Below are 27,601 nucleotides of genomic sequence, written 5' to 3' on the forward strand. Positions count from 1 at the left end.
AAAACCACCATTTTAATGGTGAAAATCCCCTTCCTTGTGGAAAGGGAAGATTTTCCTCAAGCCAGCTAGTTACCTGAGCCTCCACTGGCCTGAAAATGCAGTATCCTCTTGTCCTTCTCGTCTTCCTCTCTGTGTGCAGATCCCCCCCTTGGGGACTCTAGCTGCAGCTAGGCTGCCTGGTGCAGCTGGGCAGACCCAAATTTGGGAAAGGTTACTAGTTCTTTAGGCATGGAACAGTGCTGTTGGAGCTCAGCCCTGGGCAGGAGTGGGTTCTTGAGAGTATTGGGAAAAGAGATCTTTTTGAGATCAGGGCTGCTGCTGTTTCTTTTTGGGGGTAAGGGAGGAGGGATTGTGAGACTATGATGAGAGCTATTTTTCCTTTTTTAGAAAGTTTCACCCCTGGACACACATACATAATTTGGAGGGCAGGAGGCACAGTGGGGTTGGGACCCTTGTCCAGAAGCCTTATCTGAAAGTGAAGATGTGACTGAGCTGTGGCACCGAGGGTGCCATTTCGCCTCAGGCTTCCAGAGCCTCCAACTCTCCCTGACCTGGTCCCGGCCTTTTTGTCCAACCTCACATCTCCCTGCTTCATGCCCCCTCACTTCCCTCACCTAAGGTCGCTCCCTCACAGTCTGCCTGTGCACACGATGCTCCTGCCTGTATGCGGCTCCCACTTTCCTTCCCTGCCCCTACTTGTCCTCTAGGACTTTTCTCAGGGTCACCTTCTCTGGGGAGCCTTCCCCAAGCCCATGGCTGGTCCCACCACCCAAAGCGCTGATCAGATGCATTGTACTGTATTTACTTACGTGTCTCTCCACTAGACCGTGAGTGAGTTCACTGAGGGCAGAACCTGGGTCTGATCCATTTCTGGCCCATCATTAGGGTCTGGTGCCAAGTAAACACTTAACATGTGTTCCTTAAATGAATGAATATTGTCAAGGAGTAATCAACCACACCTTGCTGCCTGCTACCCCGCCCCTGCCCCGAAGTAACTGTCCTGCTAACTCGTTCTTTCGAGTAAGTGAAGACTTCTTTGGAAGACCTCAGATCATCTAAATATTGCCCTGTTTCCATACCAGATGGAGTTGTAATGTAGAGAGAGGCATGGACACGGGCTGGGGGCCATCACTGTGGGACCTTGTCCAGTGTGGCAGTGGCTGCCTTTGGGGTAGAGATAGAGATCATCACAGTCAGAGAGAATCTTTCCTTAGTAGGTGTGAGGAACAACCCAGCACCTCTGGATTGTGCCTGAGCATCTCCTCTAGTAGGATTTTCTCTTGTGCATAAGAAGTTCTTAAGAACCCTGGCCTCTGTGTGTGTGTGTGTGTGTGTGTGTGTGTGCATGCACATCATGACACATGAGTACACATATGAGTACATGCTTTTGGCAGGGAGAGACAGGCTCAGTGCTGGGCAGCAAGAAGAGGGATGCTGCCTTGAATGGGTCTGTAGCCCACATATAGACACTCTTAACTGCTCTGTGTAATGGACATGTTAGTAGCCTTCTTGAGATCCTTTCTTCGTTCCAGGTGATAGTCTGCCTGGAGACTTATTTTTTTTTTTTAAAGATTTTATTTATTTATTTGAGAGAGAGAGAATGAGAGACAGAGAGCATGAGAGGGAGGAGGGTCAGAGGGAGAAGCAGACTCCCTGCCGAGCAGGGAGCCCGATGCGGGACTCGATCCCGGGACTCCAGGATCATGACCTGAGCCGAAGGCAGTCGCTTAACCAACTGAGCCACCCAGGCGCCCTGGAGACTTATTTCTGACAGAGATAGGATGGGATAAATTTCACTCCTTCCCAAGCCCTTTCCCTACCACCTCTAGAATCTGCTCCAACCCGTCAGATCTCTGCATCTAGCAGCTGGGCTACTGCACAGTCCCTGACCATGTGCAGTTTTTTTTTGTTGTTGTTGTCATTGTCTTGAAAAAACTAGAAAAAATACCAATTTTGCTAAATGCCAGTAAAGGGCTTTGTCTTGCACCTATACTTATAAAGAGTGAGATTTATTGGTCTCTTTGTCTGAGGAGAAAGAGTGGGTCTGATTATCAGATTGCACACCAGAGACAAGTGCTTATGTAATCAACAAACTGTCTTGGTGTCAGAATACGATTGTGTTGGAGATAAACTGTGAAAGGAGAAAGCACTGGATGCTGACATGCTATTGGCATTGAGTGTCCTGGGCTGCTTCCTGTAGTTGCTAGTGTTTATGATGAAGCCAGCTCGTTCCTGGACAAAGCCCCTGTGTGGGTAGGGGATCTCAGTAACCAGTCATGTTATCAGTCAGGGTCAAAAGCCCCTCGCCTTGTGGTTTCCGAGTCTGGAGAAGCGGGAGTTAATCTGTAATCCCTTGGTGAAAGGAGCCACAGAGCACACATTAATTCTTCCTCTCACCTCTCCAGCTTTAAGTGGTTAAGGTCTTTGAGCTCTGTTTAGCCTGTGAGCCCTGGTTCTCAGCTTAATAATACTTGGCTTTCCTCTAGTACCTTTCATTGTGAGGATGTGAAAGCTTTTTACAAATATATATTAACCCAAGTGGGGTTGGGTGTAAACTGCAGCATGAAGGATTTAAGTTAGGCCTAAGGTAGAACTTTCCAGTATTTATTTTATTAAATTAGCTCTCTCCTTCATCGCTTCTGGTGTAAGTCTTAGAGATGTCTTATAGGTTGTCAGTATCAGGTACAGGGACTAATTTCTTAATTTCACACACTTCATCTAGTGCCTTGGTGGAGCTGATAAGATGTAGTCCATCCTTGGAAGGATTCATACAGGGGAGTGAGGCCTCCCCCTGGAAGGATGCCTCTAGCCGAACCAATAGTTCAAGCCCCCGTGTCTCTGGGGGTTGAGTTCAAGCCCTTTAGGAGCTCAGCTGTAAGCCGTGTCTTGCTGAACCACAAGTAGTCTGGGAAGCCTGGAGAGAGAGGGAGCTGGGCTCACTAGGCTCCTTCCAGGCTGATGATTCTAGGATTGCTGACCACTGGACAGGAGTGTGAGAAAGCCCTAGGACCCCGGAGCCCTACCACCTACCACCAGGGTGGAAAAGGTGGGCCCTAGTCTGTAGTGAGAGATCGCGCAGAGCAGTGCCCTGGTTTTCCTTTTTAGTGCAGTGACTTTCTCTCCGCACATGAGTGATTTTCCTGGGCCCAGAGCAGGTGCTTGTGGAGTGCATAGATGCTGACCTAAGTCCCATCTCCAAGGAGGGAGGTCTCTTGACAAGGGTGCCATTGGTTTCTTCTGTGAGTGAGCCTTTCTGGAAGCCCTTCAGTGTTCATCTCATCTCAGTGACCCTTGGTGTAGGAGTCAAGAGAAGTGGTAGACCTAACTTTGCCCCAGAAGACTCAGACAGGACATGAGACTGGCACACAGACCCCAGAGCTTTTCCAAGAAGTGAGAGTGCCTGGCTGTAGGTTTTCCAGGATAGTCCTGACCCTGAGCACCAGCTCCAAGCCTGGGGGTGTGGCTTGGCCCTGGAAGAATGAAGCAGGAGAGAAGCGGGCCCAGGAAGGGCAGGGGTAGGTGCATGGGTGCTCGTCAGTCATCTGGGTGTTGCACCTGGAGTCAGCAACAAGCCTACTCTGGACTCTGGCCCCTCTGTGCCTGAGACAAACCCAGGGCAGCTGCCTGCTCAGGGTGTGGCTCTGGAAGGTGTATAGGCTTTGTGTGCCGGCTGGGCTGGGCATGGAGGGGGCTGCCAAGAAGAGTGCTGATTCCAGGAGGGCAGGGGTTTCATGTTTTTCCTCACAGCTGGATCCCTAGTTCCTGGAATGGGGCCCAGTACATTGTAGGCCGTCCATGAATAGTTGTTGACTAAATAAAAAGAGGAGTCTTAGCACTCATAAGATTAAAGCCGCTGACCCAGAGCTCTTCCTCACCCCTCACCCCCCAGCCCCACCCCTAGCCCTCAGTGGACCAACTTTTCTTCTCTTTGGCTCAGGCCCTCCCTCTGCTGGGCAGTTCTTTGGTCTCCCAAGCAAGGAAAGGGTGTGGAGGTGCCAGCCGGGTGGGCATGCTGTGGGTTAAAGCCTTGTGAAACAACAGTGTAGTTAATCTTTCTAATTTATTTTCCTTTTAGACCATGGGAAGTCTGTAGGCAGCAGCTGTTACCCAATTAAAATACAGATTAATATAAAAACAGTTTCTGGAATATAAAATAGAGTGGCTGTGTCCTTACACTTCCTTAAAATACCACCTAATAATGACTTGATGAACTACAGAAACCCACCTAGAGGAACTCAGCGTTCTTAAAATGAAAATTTCTTCCCTAAAAGGTGTGTATTACCATTCCATGTAAGTCTCTATGAGAAACTAAACTTCCCTCTTAGAGCCGGCGGTTCCTGTGAGCTGGGTATTTGATATTCATTAAATGTAATTATAGTTTAATTGGAGTTTAATCCCCCCCCCCCAACACTTAAAAAAAAGAAGTTCCCCAGCAAGCCTGAGCTGCTGCTCTCTATAGGAGTAGCCAGGGGCACATTGGGCATGGTGATTTCCAGCTGGGTCCAGGTCTGTGGATAGGGGCCTCCTGCCTCAGGTCCCCGAGGCAGTCTGTCCTAGTCTGTATTCGAGGGATATTTTCACTTCAAAACAAAACAAAGCAAAGCAACAAGCTTGTTTGAACCTAGGCCTGACCTGGGTGAGCATAGGCCTGAGTCAGAAATTCTCTAGACCAGGTTCCTTTATTAGGCCTTTCCGTCTGAGTTTCCCAATCAGTTAAAGGTGTCTATTTCTTGGGGTGCCTGGGGCTCAGTCATTAAGCGTCTGCCTTCGGCTCAGGTCATGATCCTAGGGTCCTGGGATCGAGCCCCATATCGGGCTCCCTGCTTAACGGAGAGCCTGCTTCTCCCTCTCCCTCTGCCTGCCACTCTGCCTACTGGTGCTCTCTCTCTCTCTGTCAAATAAATAAAATCTTAAAAAAAAAAGTGTCTATTTCTTGCTTGCCTAGTTGGTATTGAGGACCCAGGTATTCACGGTAAAGGGTGGATGCCTGTGGGGTTCCCCCGGCTCTTCTCTGGTGTTAGATGGGGAAATGCTGGACATCGAGACCCAGACTTGAACCCAAGTGTTGCTGTCCTATGTGAGCATTCCTCAAGGTCTACAGGAACTTCTGTGAAGCTGGGAGGTGAATTTACTTTAGATCATAATTTGTAGGGATTTACTGAGCCTATTGAATACAAGACACATAAAATCTTTTTTTTTTTTTTTCCTTTTTTTTTCAAAGTGAAAGCTGAAATGGGTATGAAACATACCCTGTGGTCAGCATGTAGATGTGTTTCCCCCTTTCGGGGCAGGATGTTGTGGAGAAAGTTCACCTTATGTCCTGGGACTTCATTCCCAAGGCTTCTGGCAGGTTCTGAGCCAAAAGTGTTGCAGGCCAGAGTCTTTTCTGGTAGAAGGAGGAAGGAAAGGATCCAGTCTGGCTTTGCGACCCTGCACCCTGCAGTTCCACCTACTGGCTATTTCTCTTTCCTTGCAGCTCACCGGGATCATTCAAGCCATGGTGGATGGGCAGCCGAGCCTGCAGCAAGTGCTGGAGGTAGGTTGAGTGACCTTTAATTCCTGACCTCTGACCCTTTCCCGCTGCCTTTCTCTCCCTCCCCTCCTGAGAATGTAGCCGTGTAATTTGACTATGATTATGGCTTGATTAGAATAACATTTGCTGTCACATCGGTGACATGCTGTTGAGAGTATTGAACCATTGATCTGTCATCTCCAGCTGTTCCCGTCAGGGTTACTGGCAAGATGTCCAGTGCTCCCCCGAGTTCCACACAGGGCCCCCGCCCCCTCCTGGCCCCCGGCCCTGGGCTGGACAGCGTGGGCAGCCGGTGCTGGGTGGGTCGGGGAAGAGGGGAGCCGAGCGTGGGACCGCAGGACTAGCCCTGGGGACTGAGGTGTTTTTGTTTAGCTTTAGTGTGGGCTGCCTGTGGCATGTGAGCGCTTCATTAACTCACCCAGAACTCCCCATTGATGGCTTTTGTTTGCTGTCAGCTCCTCCAGGAGGTGCGCTGGGCCCGCCTGCCCCACTGCAGCCTGCCGCTGGATGCATTGTGCCTGTCAGGGGTGCAGAGGCTGCGCTGGGTAATGATTCCGAATCAGAATAATTACGACAATTGCCTATGTGAGGGAAATCAAATGAAAGGCTTTAGAACCCTTGGCGGAGACCACACTTCTAGGATGTTCTCCTCCGGGAGCTGGAAAAGGTTAAGACGCTGCTTCTTGTGCTCCAGCCTGAGGGAATAAGGAAGGGCCGGGCTTGGCCTCAGCTTGTCTCCCACCCCTTCTGGCCTGGGGGTTTTCACGGAGGGAGAAGGTCCCTTTCCCCCTCCCTCCTCTCTCGGGGGAGGGGAGAAGAGAAAAAGCCTGTGGATCCCATTAGGTGCTTTATTATCTTTAAGACCAGTAAACCTAAAGCTCAGCCCCTATCAAAGCACAGGAGGAAGCAGAGTAGGGGGTGGGGGGTGGGTATAGCAGGGCACATCTAGGTAGTCAGCCTGGAGGAAGTTGGGTGGTAGCAGGGAGAGGGAGGAAGATCTCTTTATTTAGCCAAGAGGCCCTGTCCCATGGGAGAGAGAAACGCAGACTGAATTCCTGGGCTCCTCAGGATGGAGTCAGGTTTAGGCTCACCCAGTGGCAGGTATGCTCCCTGTCCCTGGGAGTGTACAAGCCTAGGTTCTCTGACTGGTCAAGCTCTGGGTCGGGTCAGTGTTAGGGTACCTACAGTAGGTTGGGAGATGAGAAGATGAGTTCTGAGGTGTCTCCCAGCCGCACTGACCCTCTTTTTTTGAGGGGAGATTCACTCCTATGATTGAGGGGGCCCCTCAGCATCAACTGCTCCCTGTAAGACCAGACTCAAAGAGAAAGTGGGGACCGACCCATTCTTTCCTCTGTCCCAGCCAGGGCCTGCCCCCTGAGGGAGGCCAGACTGCAGGCAGCTAGCTATTCCCGGGAATGTCTCTGGCCAGGATCTGAGGAGGAAGATGCCTGCTGTAGGCCAGCGGTGAACCAGAGCTATTGAGATTATGGGATTTTTTTTCCCCCTCAGTTGTGCTGGTTGACAGGGAGCGATGGTCTTCAGGAGACTTCCTCTTGCTAACCTCAGGCCAGCCTGGAGCAGAATGCTCAGGGGATTCTGAGTCTTATCCACAAAGCTACTTTCTGATACTTGAGCATACTTTGTGGGTGAAGAGGGAAGATTCCTGGCATCAGCCTGAATAGGGAGTCTCTGGCAAGGAGACCAGAATGGGCTCTACTTTGTCTCATTAGCCCTGAGTTGGTCATATAGCTAAAAAGCTGACTTCTTGTCCTAACCAAGGCCCTGAGCAGGTGGCCAGCTAGGTGTTTGCCTGACTCATTTAGTCCAGGTAGGACTCATGCTAGACCTTCAGTAGCTGGGAGGGCCAGCCCAGCTGATTGGGGATTGTCTTGGTGATTCCTCTCTTTTTTTTTTTTTAATTTTTTATTGTTATGTTAATCACCATACATTACATCATTAGTTTTTGATGTAGTGTTCCATGATTCATTGTTTGTGCATAACACCCAGTGCTCCATGCAGAACGTGCCCTCTTTAATACCATCACCAGGCTAACCCATCCTCCCACCCCCCTCCCTTGGTGATTCCTCTAACTCTTTATCCATTTAAGTGGAGAAGGGAAGGAAAAGGACAGAAAAAGACAGTGATACTGCAGGACAAATGTAGTATCACTTCTCTGGACAGGCTTACAGTAGAAGGTTCTCACTAAATACCTATTGTATGAGTGAATGGCCTAGGCCCTAAGCTTCCAAGGGCCCCTGTGAGTATTAAGTGCTTCTCATGGGAAAGGTCCTGCTGGGCATTGGCTCCTGACAATCCTGTCTTGCTCTCTTTTCCAAGACCACTTTTTAGGAGTTGGGGCATTGGGGAGCCCCCCCAGCAGATGGGGCACGTACCTTGGGGATTTAAGGCCAGTGAGCTGGAGCAGGGTTAGATGAGATAGGGAGCCCTAGGTTTGCCTTACTCCTTTTCTTATGTAGAGTCTTGGGAAAGGATACATGAATGTGAGTGTGTGCATGTCCTTCTGTGCAACTGGGCCATAGTGGCTGGGGAGACAAGCCATTCCGCAGTGGAAGGTCCTGAATTTAGCTTGCTAGGGAGACTCTTGGGCTGAGGGGGATTCTCCGGTGTGCAGACTGTGAAGAGGGTCTGCACAGTCTGGCTTAAGGAGCAGCTCTGACCTCCTGAGAGGTAGGACTGCTCTAGCCATGGAATGACCTAGGATCCTTGGCCCTACTCAAAGACTGCTTTGGTATGGACCAGGCCTCCAGGATCTCTAAGATGTCCCAGGGAGCTAGCCTACACCTGCTAGGAGTAATCTTACTTCACGATTTCAGTGAGCTCTCCATTACCTGCTGGAGTCTTCACAGTCTGGCCTGCCTAACCCCCAGCTTCATTTCCTGTCCCTCCTTTCTACACGCTAGACATCGGTCACACTATCCCCTACTCATGTTTCAGTCAATCAGCAGGTATCTATTGAGAAGACACTGCTGAGTTAGGGATTTAGATAGTGAATAAAACAAATAAAAGTCCCTGCCTTCATGGTGCTTATAGTCTGGTGGGGGAGGCAGACATAGAGCATATAATTGCTTCTCAAATACAAAATGATCGTGCCTCTGCCTCTGCCTGGGACATCCTTTACTCTGCTCCACCCTTTTGGGAAACCCAACCACCGAGTCCCCTAGTTCGGTTGGCGTCTTCCTGAAGCCTTCCTTTCTGACTCCTTTCTCTGTAAAAGGTAGAGCTAGTCATTTCCTCCTCTTGGTCCTATAGCATTCTGGTCACTTCTCCAGGGCTGCATCTATTATATTGTATTATGATGATCTGCCTTTCTCGCCTTCTCAGCCTACTGTCTATTTTGTGGTAGGCACTTAATACATTATTACATTTAATTCTCAAAACAACCCTGTAAGGTTAGTCATCCTACCTCATTTTATAGATGAAGGAAACTGAAGTTCAGAGAGGTTAAATGACTTTTAAATGACTTCCTATCAGTGACACAGCCAGGATATGGAAGAGCCAAGGTTAGAACCCAGATGTGTTTGACTTTCAATCCTGCATTTCTGGCTACTTTGCGATGTAGCCTTTAAAAGCTAATCCTTCTGTGTGAGTGGCGTGGTGGTCATCTGCTGTACTCTCACCCCATGCCTGGGACCTTCTGAAAAATAGGCAATGCTTCAGGAATGCTTTCTGATAATTCTCTCATTATATACTGATTTTAGTATTTGTACTTCCAATGTGAGTGCAAATAATAAGCCTGATCAAAGGGATGAAGGGAAAGAAATACTTAAAGTATGTTTAGGAGCAGTTTTTGTCCCTGTCTAGGAATTGAGCTCAGCCTTCAAAAGAGTCCACTGAATTTGAATTTGAGTCCTCAACCAGGAGAGGAGAAACATAAAGTCTGGGCCAGTTTATGAGCTTTCAGGGACTGAAGCAGGCCATGCCACCCCAGGGATCAAGGTGGGGTTCTATCCCAGCAAGGGAGCTTTTTCTGCTAGACTCACAGTGAAAATTAACTTCACCGTCATTTGGGGAATAACCAAATTCATAAATTTGGTTAATAAACCTTTGGTGGGAGGGTGAAATGAATAAGGGAATGAATGAACCTGTGGATTGGAGTTCCTGCTTGGGGCCTCCTTCCAGCCTGTTCTCATGGCCCAGGGCATCCTGTGTCTGTGCTAGGCTTTGCTTTTGAGGACCGACTTACCAGGATGTGTCCTTATCCCGTCTGGGGTGGGCTGCCAGGCAGTGGGGCAGTGGGGCAGTGGAGGGGCTCCCTTCCCCCACTCATTCGGGTTTGTGGATCTTCCTGCAGGGATCATCCTCCCAGTGACCCCAAAGCCCTGAGCCAAGGCTGAGAGCCCAGAGCGGAGCCATGGCTGGATAAGATTACAGTTTTCTCCTGCTCTGATTACAAGCAGCTTATCTGTGTTTCACTGGTGTGGCTCTTCACAGACTTGGGAAGAAAAAAAAAGAAAGGAAAATCTCATCTGTTCTTGTTGTGTACTTTTCAGAGGGTCGATGAGTGGATGGCGAAAGAAGGCCTCTTAGATCCAAACGTCAAGTCAATTTTTGTCACTTGTGGAGACTGGGACTTGAAAGTCATGTGAGTATGAGAAGCACTGCTTTGCTGGCAGGGCTTGGAAGCTATGGGACCAGGTGTCGCCTTTTGCAGGCTTACACGTCCAAGCCTACAGGGCAGCTGAGTCAGGGAGTCCCTGGATCTTTGGGGCTGCCAAGGTGAAAAGAGGACTGGGAACCCTGCCTTCTGCCTCTGGAGCTGGGAGTAGACCTGTCAAGGACCCTACCGGGACGGCTGTTGTCAGGGCCTTCCTGCCTTTGCCAGGTCCCACTGCTCAGGACAGTCCTTCCAGTTGTGGGGCTGCATGTTATTGCCCTGGAAGGAAGGAGTTAAAAGAAGATCCTTTTTTTTTTTTTTTTAACAAATATATAGTGTTTACTACCCTTAATGCTTTAGAAATAGTAATTCATTTAATAAACCTTGGTACTTTTATTCCTGTTTTATAGATAAGGGAATTAAGGCACAGAGAGGTTAAGTAACTTGCCTAAGACACACAGAGCCAGGATTCAAACCCAGGCAACCTGGCTCCAGGGTCCTGTCTCTTAACCATTCTGCTGTGCTACCCTTTTATCTGGGGTACAAGGCCCTGATGATTCAACTGCAGGCCCAGTGGTGGGATGAGAGAGGGCTGCTTCTAGGGAGCTGTCCAATTCCCCAGCCTCCTTTGTCCCCACTGCTTTTTCTCCTTTGTCCCCTGGTCCTTCCCTGGTTATGGAAGACAGAACTGGTTCCTTTGCTAGGTTGACACTTTTGCCTCTTGTCTATCCTCATGGATACCTGGCTTCAGACAGCCCCCAGGGAGCTAAAATGGGGTGGAGGTGGTGGGGGCACTGTTTGCTGAGGATTGATAGAATCGATATCTCTGTGTTCTTTGTGACCGAAGGCAGCTGCAAGCATTCTGTGTGTGTGCGTGCGCGCGTGCGTGCGTGTACACTTTCGTGCATAGGTGGGGTATTGGTCGGGGGTGAGGAATAGTGGCTCCGGAGTGACATTTCCTACCAAATTAGGCATTATCTTCTCACCAAGATCCTTTTTTATGCCTTTTGGGTGCTGGGTATTGAGGTGAAGTTACGCACTCAGGTGGATGTCAAGCCTGCTACTGGATACCAGATCCCTAGGTGAGACAGGAGGAACAAGTCCAGATCACATAAACACCCACACATCCCTCAGGTCATATACACACACTGACTGCATACTCTAGGTTGCGCACAGGACTCCCAGAGCTCCAGGGGATCTCCGTGTTCCCAGATGACACTCGTGTCAGGGAAATTACAGAGGCTGGATCTGGAAGCAGATATGAATCAGGGGAGGGTTCCACAGAGAAGGTGAGGAGGAGGAAGGCTGTTGCTCTTATTTATGGCATCCTGGGCAGCTCCGAGTACTTGAAGCAGAGAAGGGATTGAGGTGGAGGTACGTGGCATAAGAGAAGCTGTTTGGGGTTCAGGCTGATACCCAGTGTCTGTGGCTCATGTGGCCCAGTCCAGAGGCACAGTGTCTCCAGATAGCCTCCCAGGACTCCCACTCTTCCAAGTGGATTTCACTCTGGTGTGTTCATATCCCAGACACCCACATTTCAGAATCTCCTGCGTTAACTAGGGATGGCATGTACATATGTGTGTATACGAAAACTTCCCTGTGTGTCCGTGTGGGGACTCTCTGGCCAGGCCTCCTAAGTTGGTTTCTCCATGAGACAAAGGGAATTTCAGAGGGTGTTGTCTTTGGGTCTGGCCCATTCTGGCCTATAGCACCAGTTCGGCCCACTGAGCCTGGGACAGATTTTGGTGACTCAGGAGGCTGCTTTCCATCTTCATAAGAACTGATGTAATCAAGAAGAGGGATTGGGTCTATATCCAAACATATAGAAAAAAAAAAACAAAAAAAATTTTTTTTAAAGATTTATTTTAGAGAGAGAGAGAGACAGCATGAGCTGGGGGGGGTGTTGCAAAGGGAGAGGGAGAGAGAGAATCTCAAGCAGACTCCACACTGAACTTGGAGCCTGAGATGGGGCTCCATCCCAGGACCCTGAGATCATGACCTGAGGCAAAACCAAGAGTCGGACGCTTAACCAATTGGCACTACCCAGGCGCCTTGAAACCAAATTTTAATGAGCATGTACCATATTTCATTCAGTCCTCCTAATTATCTTCCCTGGTAGAAGGTGATAGCTCCCTTTTATAGATGGAAAAAACAAAACAAAACAGAATTTGAAACTGAGACCCAAATTGGTAGACTCCTAGCTAGACAGACTTGAATTCTAAGACCATGTTGCTTCTAAAAGAGATGGGTTGGGCAGACTTTGGTAAGCTGGTTTGTGTTTGCATTGAAAAGACCAGTGAAGCTCTGAAAAAGAATATGCAGGAGGGAAGCAGATGTCAGGTAGCAGGGGCTGGGGGGAGGAGAGCTTTGTGGCTGCCTTTTAGAAGCAGGACTCCGCATAACTGCTGGGAAGGCTCTTAATTAAATGTGTAACAAAATAAAAACAGCCAGAGAGGAAACCTAAGTAGTGCTTCGTGACAGTGCACAGCTTATCGGTGTTCCTGGAACCTCTCGTCAGATGGCTCTCGTCAGAGCCATCACCTTTTTATGCACCTGGTAAAGGCTGCTGAGGAGCCTGACAAGGGTGGTGTTAAATTGACATCCACAACTTGTTAGTATGGGGCTTACTTCTTATTTTGACATCCATTTTCAGATTAACTAAGTCTAAGGAATTCAGCAAATATTTTCATTTCCCACTCTAGTTTCCCAGAGCCACGGCTCCTTCTCGTTGCTGCCCTTCCCCTCTCTCCCAACACCCACCCCCAACCAGCTTCCCCCATCACTTTTGTTGGAAAGGGCCTGATTAGTGAGGCACTGAGAAATGGGAACTGAAGTGGCAGCAGAAATCCCACTGGAGAAAAGAAATCTGCTCCAGTCCCGACAGAATCATTTTGTGTCCATCTTTTGTCAAAGCCAGATGAGTGGATACTCTGTGGCTTTTGATGCTGTAGGCACAGATCCTGCCGAGGTGGGTTTTAATTTAGTGGGCACAGATTTAATTTTCCTTCTCAACTTGTTTAAGAAATGTCACTTGTATGGCTTTGGCCCTTGGTCAGCTTGCGTCCCCTACCTGACCTACCTCCCCTACCTGCCTTACCTCGTGGTTCTTGAAGCTCTTCATGGCGTCTAGGGTTCTTTCTCCAATTCTCTGTCTTCTCTGCCTACCCAGGCAGGGAATGTCTCTATAGAGGGGTTCCATCTTTAACATGGCAGCAGAGATCCTGCTGGAGAAAAGCAGTCTGCTTTATCTGCCAGCTGAACCCCAAGCTTTCACATCCAACTGCCTATTTCTGTATCTCCATCTGGATGCCACAGGCCCCTTAAAGCTCAGGTGTCCTCTTTCTCCCAACACCTGGTCCTCCAGCTTGCTCTCAAGTTGTGACTGGAACCACTGTCTGGTAGTTCTGTCAGAAACCTGAGAACCATCCTTGATTGCTTTTCTCTAGCCACAACCAATTAATTGCCAAATCTTGTTGATTCTTCCTGCCAGAGGTTTCTCAAAGTCTTTGCCTTCTTACCATCCCTGCTACGGCTGCCCTAGTTCAAGTCTCCAGGTGCTTTTTTTTTTTTTTAAGATTTATTTATTTGAGAGAGGAAGCGAGAGTGCAAGCGGAGGGAGGGGCAGAGGGAGAAGGAGAGAATCTCAAATAGACTCTCTGCTGAGCCTGGGCCTGACACGGGGCTCTATCCCACAACCCTGAGATCACAACCTGAGCCGAAATCAAGAGTTGGACGCTCAACCAACTGAGCCACCCAGGCGCCCCTCAGGTCACCAAATTCTTCTTGGATTACAGAAGTCTTCTAAGTCGTCTCTCTGACTCCAGTTTTACCCCCATGACATTCTCCTAACTATAGCAAATTAAGTCACATGCCTACGAAACACTTTCAAGGCTTCCTCTTGCCCTCAAGGCAAAGTCATGCTGTTTAATGAGACCTCAAGGCTCTTGCTTACTTCTCGAACCTCATCTTTCAGTACTCTCTGTGCGCGCCCCCCCCCCAACACCAGCTGGATGCTCTAGCTGGCCATTTCCTCATGATCCTTGTTAACGTCAATTTCTAGGTGCCTTCCTGTGTGTTTCTGGAGCACATGTACTTATTTATACATGAAATTGTATTGTGCCTGCCTCTACTTATCTGTACCTTTCACTAGATTGTGGGCACCATTATAATTTTGGACAATGTTTGGTATGTAGTAGTTGTTCAATAAATGTTTGTTGAATAAATGACAGCTCAGTAATGGAGTGAGCCTGTGGAATCTGTACTCAGGAAGAACGACAGAGGATCGATGGAAGGTAGATTCAGGGAGAATGGAACAGAAGAGGAAATCTTGGGCCTTCCTGCACCAACCTGAGTGTGAGGGGTTGGAGAACTATGCTGCTAATGCCAGGAAGCTCCTGGATTTTCTCACTGCCGGCATGGGGTATTGGGTCCTCCCTCCATGGTGGGTACTGTGTGAGATGGCCCACAGGCCTGGGCTGTGGAGGAGTTTGGTCCTAGGAGCTGGCTGAAGGGCTCTCTGAGAGATTTGTGCCTTCTAAGACTGAGGGCTGGGATTGCTCTGGAGACATTTATATCAGATAATAAAGATAGCCAGCATGTATCGAGCACTTATTACATACCAGGAGTCTTGCTGTGCTATTTACACATTATCTCACTTAATTCTATCACAATCCTGAGAATTAAATTCTTTTTATAACTTTTTTTTTTTTTTAAATAAATGATGAGGAAATTGGAGTCCAGAGGGGTAAGTAATTTGTCAAGGGCACACAACCAGTTTGTGACAGGGATTTGAACCTAGACATTCTGGCCCTAGAACCCGTGTGTTTAACCACTATGCCATCTGCCCATCTGCTTCTGCCCTTCATGGCCCATGGCTTTGTGATATGGTGGGAATTTCCCTTCCCTCTTGCCTTGGTTTGCACTGAGTGGCAGATGTTCTCTGACACCCTAGGCTGCTGGTACCCGGTCTGGTGTTGGTGGAGGTCTGGACTGTTAGGTTTATTTTGATATGGGGGCATGGTTGGCCAGGAGGTGTGGTGAGGGATGATTTGGGGCTGTCTGAGAGCCTCCTTGATGAGCTACAAATGAATGAGTCCTCAGATCTGTTTTAAGGAAACCACTGCCAGCATCATTTTGGATACCTGTCTCCTGTAGTATGTTTGGAAGCATGTGGGGGGCTCTCATCATGTCACTAAGCTCATGAAAACCTTGCCCCTTGCCCATGGGTGGGCCAGTTGGTCCCAGCTCTGAGCTGCATCACCTCTGATTAGCAGCCTGCTGGGGGAAGGGGCTTGAGTAAGAACTCCCTGGCAGTCCTGACTTGTCTCATTTCCAGATACTTTTATCTGTCACTGCAAGTGCTTGGGCTCCCCTCCTGAACTAATTAAGTTTGCATGTGTTTAGACACATTGCCAAATAGGGCTTAGCAAAGCGGAACTGAGCTACATCTCTTTCCGAGTAGGGAAGGAAGGGTAAATGAATGCTCTTCCACGAGGGCCGGGGAGAAGCGTGGATGACACGGAGTGGGTGTGTGTACAGATGATAGGCATTCTGCCCTGGCCTTCCTAGGGACGCTGCAAGCTTGCAGAGCAGCCTTCTGATTGGCTGGCAGGGGCAGGTGAGGGCCCACTCTCCAGCTCTCTTAGTGAATTGGGCTTTTTTTTTTTTAATTTTATTTATTGGGGCGCCTGGGTGGCTCAGTTGTTAAGCATCTGCCTTCAGCTCAGGTCATGATCCCAGGGTCCTGGGATCAAGCCCCACATCGGGCACCCTGCTCGGCCGGAAGCCTGCTTTTCCCTCTCCCACTCCCCCTGCTTGTGTTCTGTCTCTCGTTGTGTCTGTCTCTGTCAACAAAATCTTTTAAGATTTTATTTATTTATTTGACAGAGAGAGTGAGCATGAGCAGGGGGAGGGGGAGAAGCAGGCTCCCCGCTGAGCAAGGAGCCCAATGCGGGACTTGATCCCAGGACTCTGGGATCAGACCCGAGCCAAAGGCAGACACTTAACGACTGAGCCACCCAGGTGCCCCTGAATTGGGCATTCTAAGAGGGCTAAGAATGGGGAGAGGATAGGCTCTGATGTGTGATTTTTATCCCAAGCACAAGCAAAACTGAATGTCAAATTCAGTGGGATTTACAGGGGGAATTTGTAGGGCTGTGTGCTGTTTGCTGCCAACCTGAACCTACCCAGTCCCCAGGTCTAAAACCACCTGTGTGAATAGCAGCGTGCCGGGTAGCCTTCTTTCTAAGTCTCTGAAGAGTATGCTGGAAATGTGGATACCTTTTTGCCCAGAAGACCCCAGGTCCCCCTGCTCAGTCTTGTGATCCCTATGAGATGGCCTCAGAGGGAGGTGGAGAGGAGTAGTATTGTACAGAATCTCCCTACCGTAGAGGCTCACTATGGTGAGGTGGTAGCCGACAGCATGTTTTTGTGTCAGACCAATGCCTGTCTTTTCCCTAGTGCTGGGTGGCCTGAGGTCTGAGATGCCCTGTGGCATAATGTTCTTGGATCCTGCCCAGACAGCAGATAAGGGGGCATTACTATGTTGTGCACTCCTCCTCTGAAGTAGGGAGGGAGGGAGGGTATTTCCTACACAAAGGAGTTAGGAAAACCAGCCACCAGCCGCCAGCCATGGGCAGTCCTATAGCTCGGAGGTCAGTGTGTCAGCTTCCTGGCCATGAAGAGGCTCTCAGTGGGCAAGACTGGCTCAGAGTCAGGCCAGGCTCCCAGTGCATATTGAGTGTGTGTGGCGGGTGGGGAGGGGGTTCTGGAGGTTGTATAGGAATTCCGGGCCTTCGAGCTGTAGCCTAAGCCCAGAGAGAACAAGAACCAGACCTTCTGCCCTCCCTTCAGCTTCCCTAGAGCCCTCTCGTCAGCAGAGGTGCATTGGGTTAGCCCCAAGAAGGCAGCTTGAGTTGATGGGGTCATGTTTCAGCTGCAGCTAATCCAAGTCACTCGATATAAATCTCTCCCCGCTGCCTCTCCCCTCCCTCCCATCCCCAACCCACAGACAGGGAAATGAATCCTGGCCCTCGCCCTGAATACATCATGGCAGGCCTGCCTCTAATGAGAGAGGGCCATTCATTGTAGGGTGAAGCTCCCTGCAGAGCCTGGGATGCCATTAATTAAGGAAGAGCCACCTGAAGCCAGTCGTGCGGTGCAGCCTGCCACGCTCAGATGGAGTGGCAGTGGGGTAGCCTCGTTAGCCTGACAGCTCCTTGGGCCGAGAGTTCTTGGGCTCTGAGGAGTGAGGGGTGCCCCGCCTCCCCCCAAGAGCTTGCAGGCCTCTGGGGCCAGCCTACTCACAGACACATGAGAGTTCCCTCTGGCACATGTCTTGGTGCCTAGTACTAGTGGTAAAGGCGCTCCTGAGTGTGGGCTTAGTGGGATTATCCCATTTCCTATGGGCAGGCCCTAGGGCAGGAGCAGGTTTCTGTGGAGTCCACGGGGACTCCTAGGTCCCTGCCTGAGCCCCCTTTCCATTCTTCTCCATGTGGTCCTGGAGCTGCAGGTCAACAGGCAGCTCAGCCTGTGTCCTTACCTCAGAGCCTGGGAGTTTGGGGCAGTTGGTCTGCTCTGGAAGGACTTTGGACCTGGAGGGGCACTGGGGAGAAGCTCTGTTGTCTGGTCAGTAAGTTCGGCCCCTCCTTGGCAAGCAGAGCCTCTGGTGATCCACTTTCTGGGCACTTTTAGGCTGAGTGGTGGGGCTCTAATGTTGGCCTCATCTCCTCATCCGCTAGGAAGGTGAAAGAAGGTTTAAAGCACTCTAGTGATTTTTTTGGAACCCCTGAAATGGAAGTTTTGCTTATTTAAAATCCTGATAAAGACATTTGTGTCGTAGCCGATAAGGCTTTGAGATGTGTGTGGTGGTGGGAGCCTCATGCGTTAGCCTGCTACCGAGCCGCTGACTGGATGGCTCTTTACTGCTTCACTGGGCCTGAGGCAAGTGTTGCTGCCTAAGGACTGGCCCCCAGAGTTATACTCCCCTTGACCATCTGTGAGGGTCTTATCACCTCCTTGCTGGCAGCAGGGGCTGTAGGCCTTGAGACCTTTGCGTAGCCCAGAGTTGGGGTAGCTCAGCCAGTGTCTGCCCGGCTTGTCAGGAAGACAAATTGGTCCTGTGGCTCTTTGAGACTGTCTCTGGAAGTCTGGTTCTATGCTTTGTGGCAGATTCTGCCAGTCTGCCAGGCTGCATCAGAGAGCCTCAGAACCAGCTGGGGCCATGGCTTGACCGTATATTCCATCTCTGCTTCCCCACAGCTCACCTGGGATGGAATAGAGGCTGTTACTACCTCCTAGGCCTGGCACTCGGGCTGCACTTCTTTGTGTTTTGAATATTTCTGGACCTTCCCAGGCCTTGGCCATTTGTTTGGGCTCCTCTGTCCTCTGGCAACTAGAGAGTGAAGGCTGGAGGGCTTGTCCCCTGAACGCCCAAGGAGAAGGAGACACTGTTGCTCCTGGAAAATGTTTTACTTTGGGTGAGATATTTCTGTGTGTTTTTTTTTTTTTTTTAAAACTCTGTGTGACTCTTGAGACCTAACCCTTTTTTTTCCTATTATTTTTAGAAATCTTGGTATGAAATAGGCACAGTAGGGTACATAAAGCATACAGACGTGAAATGTACACCTCCATATGTTTTTATGCAAGTACGTACCTGTGCAGCCACCACCCAGATCGAGATAAAAAACCTTTTCCATCGTCCTAGAAATCCTCTTGTGCCCCTTCTCAGTCAGTAATGCTCCCCGTCTGTCAGGTAACCACTGTTCTGACTTCTTTTACTTTTGGTTGGTTTTGCCTGTTCTTGACTTCCAATAAGTAGAATCATACAAAACGTACCCTTCTATGTCTGATTTCCTTTGCTCAACATAACATATGAGAGAGTCTTCCATGGTTGTTGTATATATTAGTAGTTCAGCCTTTTCATTGCCGTATGGTGTTCCATTGTATTTCTATACTGTACTTTATTCTTCTTTTGTTGGACTACATAGCTTCTTTAGCCCTTCGGTACATGGTTGTCGAATGAGCATGTGAATGTTCAGTCTGGTATGAGAATCTCCCGAGGCCTATCAGCTTGCCCAAATTTCCCTCATACTTTAAAACTTAACCCCAGTCCTTTGGATATGTGGCCTCCCTATCTCTTCTGGAATCTGCGCTGGCTTCCCTATTCTCTGAGGGAGAGGCTGGCCCGAGGCCTGTGGAAGTGGCCTTTGAGCCATACTGACCCATTTAGTTATTCTTTCAGCAGATGATTAAATACCCACTCTGTCTCACACTATGCTAGGTATTGAGGATATAGCAGTGAGCAAAGAGAGAAAACTTCTAAAACATTCTGCCTTCATAGAGTTTACTTTCCAGTGCATGCAGCCAGCACTGCCCTCTGCCCTTTGGACCCTGGTGCCAGAAGAATCTTGGTTTTGCCCAGGCCCCTCTATCCTGTGGGGTTCCGTGGGAGCTGGGGGGCAATGGCCCTTGCCACCTTGACAAGGCCTCTGTAGGGCCTGTGGGCTTTTGTCTCCCTCTCCTGCTACTGCTGCTCGGCAGGGAAGGGGTTTCTCAGTATTGGTGCTTCCCTTCCACTGTCCAGGAGTCTGATTCCCTCCGTGAGAGGAGAGAATTAATCTCCCAACTTTCCATGCCTGTAAGGTGAGCGATCTCTGTTTTGTCAGCGCTTGCCAATCTGTCCTCTAATGCCCAGCCAGGGTAATGGAGACATTACTCTGTGCTAAAGCAAACCACCAGTTCTCCTTATGTGGATACCGGACCGATCCAGGCACTGGGAACGACGGGGCAGTCTGTGGGGATCTCTTCACAGGTGTCCAGGCGTCTGGAGACTACAGGGGCATTGACACCGGAGCAGCTTTGGTCCTGAACTGTGGTTGGCATATTCAAGGAGGGAAGATGCCCTGCCATCATATTCTCTTTAACCACCATCCATGCCAGTGGGGCAGCTGCTTCAGTTTGGTCTGAAATAGGTTCCCTGTGTTGGGCTCCTGAGAGCCCCTGAGAGGCTACAAACACCCCAGTGAGGAAGAGGAGTCAGGAAGCAGGGGTCTTGGAAGATGAAGGCTCGGGAACTCGAGGGTGCAGCTGGTATAGTGGCCTGTGCCTGAATGATCTGTGGACTTTGGGGGCTTGCTTAGCTCAGTAGGGCTTGGGAAAGATGGCTGTGAGTGGGTGGGATAAATTTTCAGTGTCCCTGGCTAAAGGGTGACATACTCAGACTTGATAGTTCTGTAAAACTGTTTCTTCCAAAGCCTGCAAGGATGTTGGTTTGGGGAAGAAAGCCAGCCAGCCCAGAGAATCCCGGGAGCCTGACAGGCCTTTTTCTCTGCGATTCTTTCTTGCAGGCAGCCCGAGGCAGCCTGTCTCTTTGTTAACAGAGTGACAGCAATGTGACACCATGGAAATAATTACTAACAAATCACGGTGCTGACTGCAAACAGCTCTCTGTCTTCAGAGGCATGTCAGGGTGCATTAGAGCAGGACTGGAGGAGCGGCACATGTGGGGGCCGAGGCGCAGCCCGCACTCAGACGCTTTCCTCTTCTTCCCCCAGCCTGACCCCTTTCTGCTATGGCTGACTCTCCTGCTGGTGGTCTTTTCCTAGAGGTCAGCTGAGGAACCAGCTGGATGAATGACATGTGGCTAGTCCCACTTCCTCTGGGCAGGTAGCTAGGGTTCCCATCTTTGTAAGGAACACCTGGGTAGTGATGAGATCCAGGAGTTTTTCAATTATGAAGCCCCCAAGAGATGGAGGGATGCACCATTTCTGATTTACTCTACTAGTTAGGGCCAGCTTCACCTGCTAGTGGTCTTGGGGTGATGGGAAATATTTGCTGTAGCTGGACCCAGAATGTGGAGGAAGCCTTGCATCTCAGTGTTGGCTCAGCTCCCTTCCCCCACAGCCCTGGTTTCTTCAATTGCCATAGTCATTTTTGGTAAGTCCATTCTCTCTTGGTTAGCAGAGTGATTGCTCTGACTGTCAGGGCTGTAAATAATGTTCCTGGTGTGTGTGGCTGGAGGCAGCCATGTCGGGTGGGGAACAGAGTGGAAGGAGGAGCAGCACTCTGAGGGCTCCCTCGCTCTCCCCCCTCCCCTCTCATACAATATTTATCCAGGGATGGGAGTCAGATGCAGCGACCTCAGGGGTCACCCAGTTAAATAGCTTCTGAACCTCCCTGCATTCTAATTGCTGCAGTTGTCCTTTGCTCTGGAGACTTCTCCTCCCCATTGTCTGCTGAGGCACACACTAATGGCTCTCTTCCCTGGCCCTGCTGGGAGGCATATGGGGGGGAGGGGGCGTTCAAGGGAGAGGGCTCATTGCTACCTTCCTTTCCCCGGGGATAAGGGAATCTAGGGCCTATTAACAAGTGGCTTTAGCTAGGAGGAGCACAGACCCCTGCCTCCCTCCTGCCCCTTCCCCAGAGCTGGCTGGAGAAGGAGGCCAGGCAGTGGGTTTGGTTTATGGGGCTAAGGGGCTTCACCCATTTCCAGTGCTATAAGCAGAATTGTGGGACTAGTGACCCTTCTACAAGGTGGCAGACCCTTGAGTACTCAGCTGATGAGCATCATCTTGTGTTTCCATAGATGGTCCCACATTCAGGGTTTGGAAACCTCTAATGAGTGATATTTCCGGTTGGAATGTCTGCATTTTGCCCAAAGATTGGCCATTTGCAAAAGTCTCTTTGGTTCCCCCAGAGGTCGGTTTGGGTGATTGATGATGGTAGCAGCTGTACCCCACTTGGTGATTTTAAGAGTGGCATATGCCATGTGTCTTCACTAGGACCTTCTTTGTGAATGTCATCCTCCACTGCAGCTCTTTTCTTTCAAGAAGTCTTTTGGAAACTACCCCTGAAGGTGCTGACCACTGTGTGCGCTGCAAGTGCTGGCGTTCCCAGCAGTAGCCCCGAGTCAGCCCCCTGAGTGAGCCCCCATGGAGAGAAGTCCTGTGCTGGGGGCTGTCAGGAGCACAGGTGGTTGGGACGGCAAGCAGCCCGCACGAAACTAACTACAAGCTGAGTGAGGTGGAGGATGAGAACTTAGAAGATACAGAACAAACGCCATGAGAGCCCAGAGGTGCACAGTAGAGAGACTGAATGGGTAGTATTTTTTAGCAGGGAACTTTTCTTAAAACCAAATATTAAAGAAATCCCAATATTACAAAGTATATAAAAGTTGAGCTGCTCTGGTTGAAGCTGGGGCAGGGCCCTGCCATTCTTCCTCCAGTTCACAAAGTAGCCTCATGTCCCTTCTAGAATCCTAGAACCCCACTGAGCACAGTTTAAAAACCACTAGCCTATTCTAATGCCCACCTGGAAGTGTGACTCTGTGTAGGCCAAGTGCTTAACATGTTTTGAGGGAGTCAAGGGAGCTGGGATCAGGGCAGCGAGATCAGCCAGAGGGTGAGGGGAACAGCTCTGTCCTTGAGTATATCGGAGCAGAGATCAGTCTACATCCCGGAACCTGACCGCTTGCAGCATGCCTCTCCATGGAGCCTCCAGAGGGCATTGTAGGCCACACAAAAGCAGCCCAGGCAAAGGGTCAAGATGGCCACAGGCCAGGTGGAGACTGCAGTGGGGGACAACTGAGATATCTTGGAAACAGCTCAGACTGCTAAGGAGCTCTTGATTTCCTTGGCCAAAAAGAATAGCTCATCAGCTGAGATACTGACCAAAGTGCCCTGGAAACCTCCTGTCACCTGCTTCCCCTCCTGCCTCTACCCTCCTCCCTGCCGCCTGCTGGGGCCTCTGCCATTCCATCTGGGAACGAGCTCTAGCCAGGACCTGGTGGCAGCCCTGACACTTCCCACAGTCACAACAGGTGTGGCACCGTGCCCTTTCCTTGGGGGAATTGGCCTTGGGGAGAGCCTGGAGAGACACTTGTCTTACCGTTTCACTGGAGAGGGGCTGGGGAGATAGAAGGTATTTGACTTCCTGAACTATTTGTGGCACAGGGGAAGTGCATGTTATACTTAATGTACATCTTAAACACCACAGGGTGCTTGTGGCACTTGTGTGCTTCTTGTGGTCATTTTTGTGGGCTCCGTGTGGGAGAAATGGTAGGCAAGTGGGCCGGCAAGCAGTGGAGCAGGGAGGTGCCGTTCACCTATCAGTGCCTTTCGGAGGCTTTGAGCAACTGCTTGGCAATGGGGATTTGAAGTTGGTTTTCTAAGGGACGACCAGCAGCCTGGCCTATGGGGCGTCCCTCTGCTCTGCCTGTGTTCTGGTTTCTGTTTGGGAACTCTCCAGAGCAGCATGTCTGGGAACACTTCCAGCTGTGCCGCCAGACCCAGACGCAGGTGACGGCCTTTCGTCTGTACCATAGGGAAACCAAGAGGAAATTAAATGTCATTTGCCCCCTGCACAGCAGGTCGCTGCCAGATCAGACACTGCTGCTCAGAGCTGTGCGGAGGGTACCCGAGGGAAGGCTTCTGCCTGCAGCCATGCCCTCTGAGCTGTGGAGACTCCCAGGTGATGGCCTGGCTCACTCCCAGGGCTTTCTCTGCCAGGCCGGGTTCACCCTGGCCTGGAGCCCAGCCCTGTGCTACATGGCAGCTGTGGCCTATACCAGGCCAAAGGTGTGTGTGTACCAGTGGGAGGGAATGGAGGGGATGGGCAGGGCTTGGGAGTAGAGGACACACAGGAGGCCATGAGGTGATCAGCCCTTCCTCAGAGAAGCTGCATGGTGCTGTGGAAAGAGATGGGCCTTTAGAATTAAGAGACCTGGGTTCGAGTCCTGACTCCACTACTTACTAGTTGTAGGATCTTGGGAAAGTCACATTCCCACTCAACTCCACATCCTCATCTGTAAAACGGAGATTACGGTAAGCTCTGGCTCCTGCTACCTGTGGGGGAAGTACTTCCTGTTGGGACTGGTGCCAGAGTTTCCTCCTCCACCTCCCCTAGATCTGGAAGGGAGCCCCTGGAGTCCCTTGCCCATGGGCCTCCCTGTGAAGTAAGTTGGCTGAAGTGGGTGGGGAGGGGGGTGGACAGTAAGTCTGGCCTGGAAGGCATAGCCGGTGATCTCCGCCCACCTGAGGCCTTTCCTTCCCGTCCTGGTCCTCTCAGTTAGGCAGCCCAAGGCCTTTACAAGATGAGCATGGGTCATGGTGGTCACCCTCCCAATTGCAGGGCTCAGCTGGCCCCCTCCAGCCTCACACTTGGCATTCTCCTTCTGTTGGGAGGACCTTAGGGCTTGTCCCCACCCCTCCCTTGCCTTGAAGTCCTAGCAGTGGGCTGTAGTTCTTGGCTCTGCAGTGACATTTATTAACAGGGCTTTGGGAAAAGATGTTTTAATACTGCGAGGTTCTCCCTAGAAAACTCCCCCCCCTCCCCCCCCCATCTGAAGCATGGCTGCTGGTGGTGAAATTCATTAGTGTTCCCTGACAGGCAGTGGCGACAGAGGCGCTCGCTGTCTGCTTCCCGCTCCCTCGCTCTCGTGCTCCTGCTTCACGCACACTGATATTTAAAGCTGATGGGCTGCTTATAGACTTCTTGTACCATGACAAGTTTGGGGAGGGGGGTGGGGGAGGAAGAGACAGACAAGGAGCCAGCTGTCACGCTGGTATTTCAAACAGTACTCTCTCCTGACCCTTTGCAGGCTCCAGCAAGTGTATCATCTTTCTGAAGCCTGTGGTTGGAATTGTAACCTGCAGCTGTCCCAGAGGATGGGGGCAAGTGTGGGAGCAAAGTGGGCTGAGAAGTCGGCACTCTCCCAGGGCTGTGGGCAGGCGGAGAGGAATGAATGGAGGGACAGAGAGAGAGAGAGAGAGTGTGTGTTCTAACAGAGGGGACTGAAGCAGAGTGTTTGTACGTGCTCCCCAGCAGTGCTCTCCCATCACCAGAAATAGGATGGCCCTTTCTGTCGTCTTTCCTGGAGTGATCATTATGTTTCATGCTGTGATTATCTTCTGGGTGGTCTTGGAAGCTCCCTGAGTCTAGGAATCAGGTTTGATTGGCATCTGCCCTTGAGGGTCCTGGGTCTCAGTGATACCCTTAAGTCTGTGGTAGCAGTTGAGGTAGAATGTTCTCCCATTTTGTGTCTAGACTGGGCCCTTGATTTTTGTTCCCTCCTATTTGTATGCTGATTCTTTAGATTTGGAGGATGAGTTCCAAGGTGCCTCCTCCATGCACAACTCCTCCTATCATCCCCAGGCTTCGGAATTCATTTTTTGCCATTGTTCAGTGGTTTTAGAATTTACCCCTTTCTGTGTCATCCCTAGCAAAGCTTCTCCAGTGTATTTTTCCTGAGTAAGGCGCTGTCTTAAGGCAGGTGGCCCGGAAGCCTCTCCAAAGGCTGTTGCAGGTTTGGTCACAGCTGACCTCCTTATAGCCATACTCCCTTCTACGCGTGCTTATATAGGAATGTGTTTCCTTGGCTGGCTCCTACAACCTTCATAGAGCAGCGCATGGAGGTGACGTAACTTGCTCAAGGACACGTGGGCACTTGACCAAGTTGTCTCTTAGTGCGGCAGAGCCGTATGCTGGGTGGGGGTTATATTGATGCTCCCTCCCCCGCGCCCCCCTCTAGCTCCGGGACTGCAGTGGGGGAGCCATTGGAGAATGGGCCTGACTCCTCTATTCCTGCCTCTTTTAGCCTTGGCATTGCCATCAGTGCTGCCATTGGCTTCCTCAATTTCAGCACAACTGTGTGTGTGTGTGTGTGTGTGTGTCTTATCTGTTTGGGGGAGGCAGAGAAGGGTTACTGGATACCCCTCTAAAAGCACCTTGGACATGGGGTAGAGAGTGGAGCCAGAATGCTTCTTCTGTCTGTAGAGTGCCCAGGATCATCTTTAATGTGATCATCTTCTACACACCCCCCCCCCCCACTAACCCCCCATCCTTCACCCCACCCTGCACTTTATCCTGTAGGCTTCTAGGAGGGGTTGCTGGCATGGGGCCGCTGTCTTGGGCAGCACCTTTGTCTGCCTTCCTGACCTTGCTGATCCCTGCATGGTCTGGAAGCACTGAGAGCTCAGCCTGCCAGGGGTGGCCCAGGCAATGTCTTCTGCCGTGGTGCATCTCACAGGTGAGACGGAAACTAACCGGCTTTGATAAGTCGGAGGCTCCAGCATTAATTTTTTATACACTAGTGGTGGCCAAGTGAGTGAATTCAATTATGAGTCTGCTTTCTGTCCACCGTCCTCCCCCCAATGTGGTGGTTCAGAGCAGAGACTAAGGAACCTGTTGAAATGAGAAACCCCTATTTCCTGGCTTGACCCCCTCACTAATTCGGGTTAAATTGCTACACTATTGCAGTGGTGACACATTGTGCCTGCCTCTGTTTGTACAAGAGGATGCGGTGGGGGAGGAAGGACCAATTTGCGCCGAGATAAAGGTGTCGCAGCAGATAACTAACATCCCAGCCTTGTGCCCGCTCTCATTGTAGCTCAATTTGCTCTGTGTGGAAGCCCAGCCTTCCCCTCTTTCTTCCTTCCCTCCCCTTGCTCATATTTTACCTCAATGCCACAGGGTAATGATGCCCTGCGTAGTGGGGGAGGAGATAGGCACCTCTGGCTGACAGCCCTTCCCGATAACCAAATTCCAGCCCATCCATCACTAGCTACTCTCCTCAACTTGAGGAAAAGTGATCGTGAAAGGCGGGCCGTTTATCACCCAGGGTCTGTTTATCTCCTCTGGTGGTGGGGGGGAACGGAAACAGGAGAGACAAAGAGCTGTGTCCCTAGCTAAGTGCTGCCTCAGCTGGGATAGCCTGCCCATGCTGGATGCAGACTCATCACGCCGGCCGTGAAGGCTCTGACTGGGTGCATCTCCCAGACTGGGATCCAGTGGGAATGGGACCTTTCCCGAGGCCTCGGAGACATGGCAGTTCTGAAACACAGGATAGTGACAACATTTCGTGGGCACGTTTGTATCAGAATGAGCAAGTGTAGAGACCCTACGTGGAAACAAGCCCCACTCGCCCTCATAGGTGTCCCTTTGGCAGGAGCATCCATCTGGCTGATTGGTTGGGTGTGTTGGCCTACTCCTTGCCCAGGCTGGGCCTTCTGGCCCTCCGTGGCACAACAGTGACTTGGGAGAAGACTGAGCCTTTCTCCCTACTCTTCCCTTTGCTCCTTAATACTTCCCCATTTCTGCATATCAGATGGGACAAAATAGTTTGCCCTTGCAGGTGGGCAGTATGTGCCTCCTTGAGCTTTTGGACACCAGGACTGACAGCCTACATTACTTCAAGATCTGGGTCTCACGGCCTTCCCAGAGAGGCAGAAAGGGATCACATACGGCTCCAGATCTGGCTGGCCTCCTGCTCTTTAAGGGCTCAAGTCTGCTAAAAGTGAGAGTGTCCTGTATCTCCCTGATTTGGAGTTGCCCCTAAGACTTAGAGAGAATGAGAAAAGCACAGAAGGAATTGCATGCATAACCTTTCCCAGCACTGGTGCCTGCGCTCCTGCTGGTCCTGGCTGTTGGTGTCTGCCAGTCTTTCTGTCAGACCTCCA

The 27,601-nt window shown here is 50.6% G+C and overlaps 1 protein-coding gene across 11 annotated transcripts in view; it reads left to right on the forward strand.

Moving 5' to 3' along the window:
- ERI3 (ERI1 exoribonuclease family member 3) overlaps nucleotides 1-27,601 on the forward strand; it is a 126,652-nt gene that overhangs the window by 34,244 nt on the left and 64,807 nt on the right. For all 11 annotated transcript variants that reach the window (XR_004922058.2, XM_036107524.2, XM_036107527.2 and 8 more), the window contains 2 exons: nucleotides 5,477-5,536; nucleotides 10,045-10,136. Coding sequence is in view for 10 of the 11 variants with exons in the window: in XM_036107524.2 (XP_035963417.1) it covers nucleotides 5,477-5,536; nucleotides 10,045-10,136 (152 nt within the window). In the remaining variant the exon portion in view is untranslated. The remainder of the gene's footprint in view (nucleotides 1-5,476; nucleotides 5,537-10,044; nucleotides 10,137-27,601) is intronic.

This window comes from Halichoerus grypus, chromosome 5, assembly GCF_964656455.1.
Source record: "Halichoerus grypus chromosome 5, mHalGry1.hap1.1, whole genome shotgun sequence".
NCBI lineage: Eukaryota > Metazoa > Chordata > Mammalia > Carnivora > Phocidae > Halichoerus > Halichoerus grypus.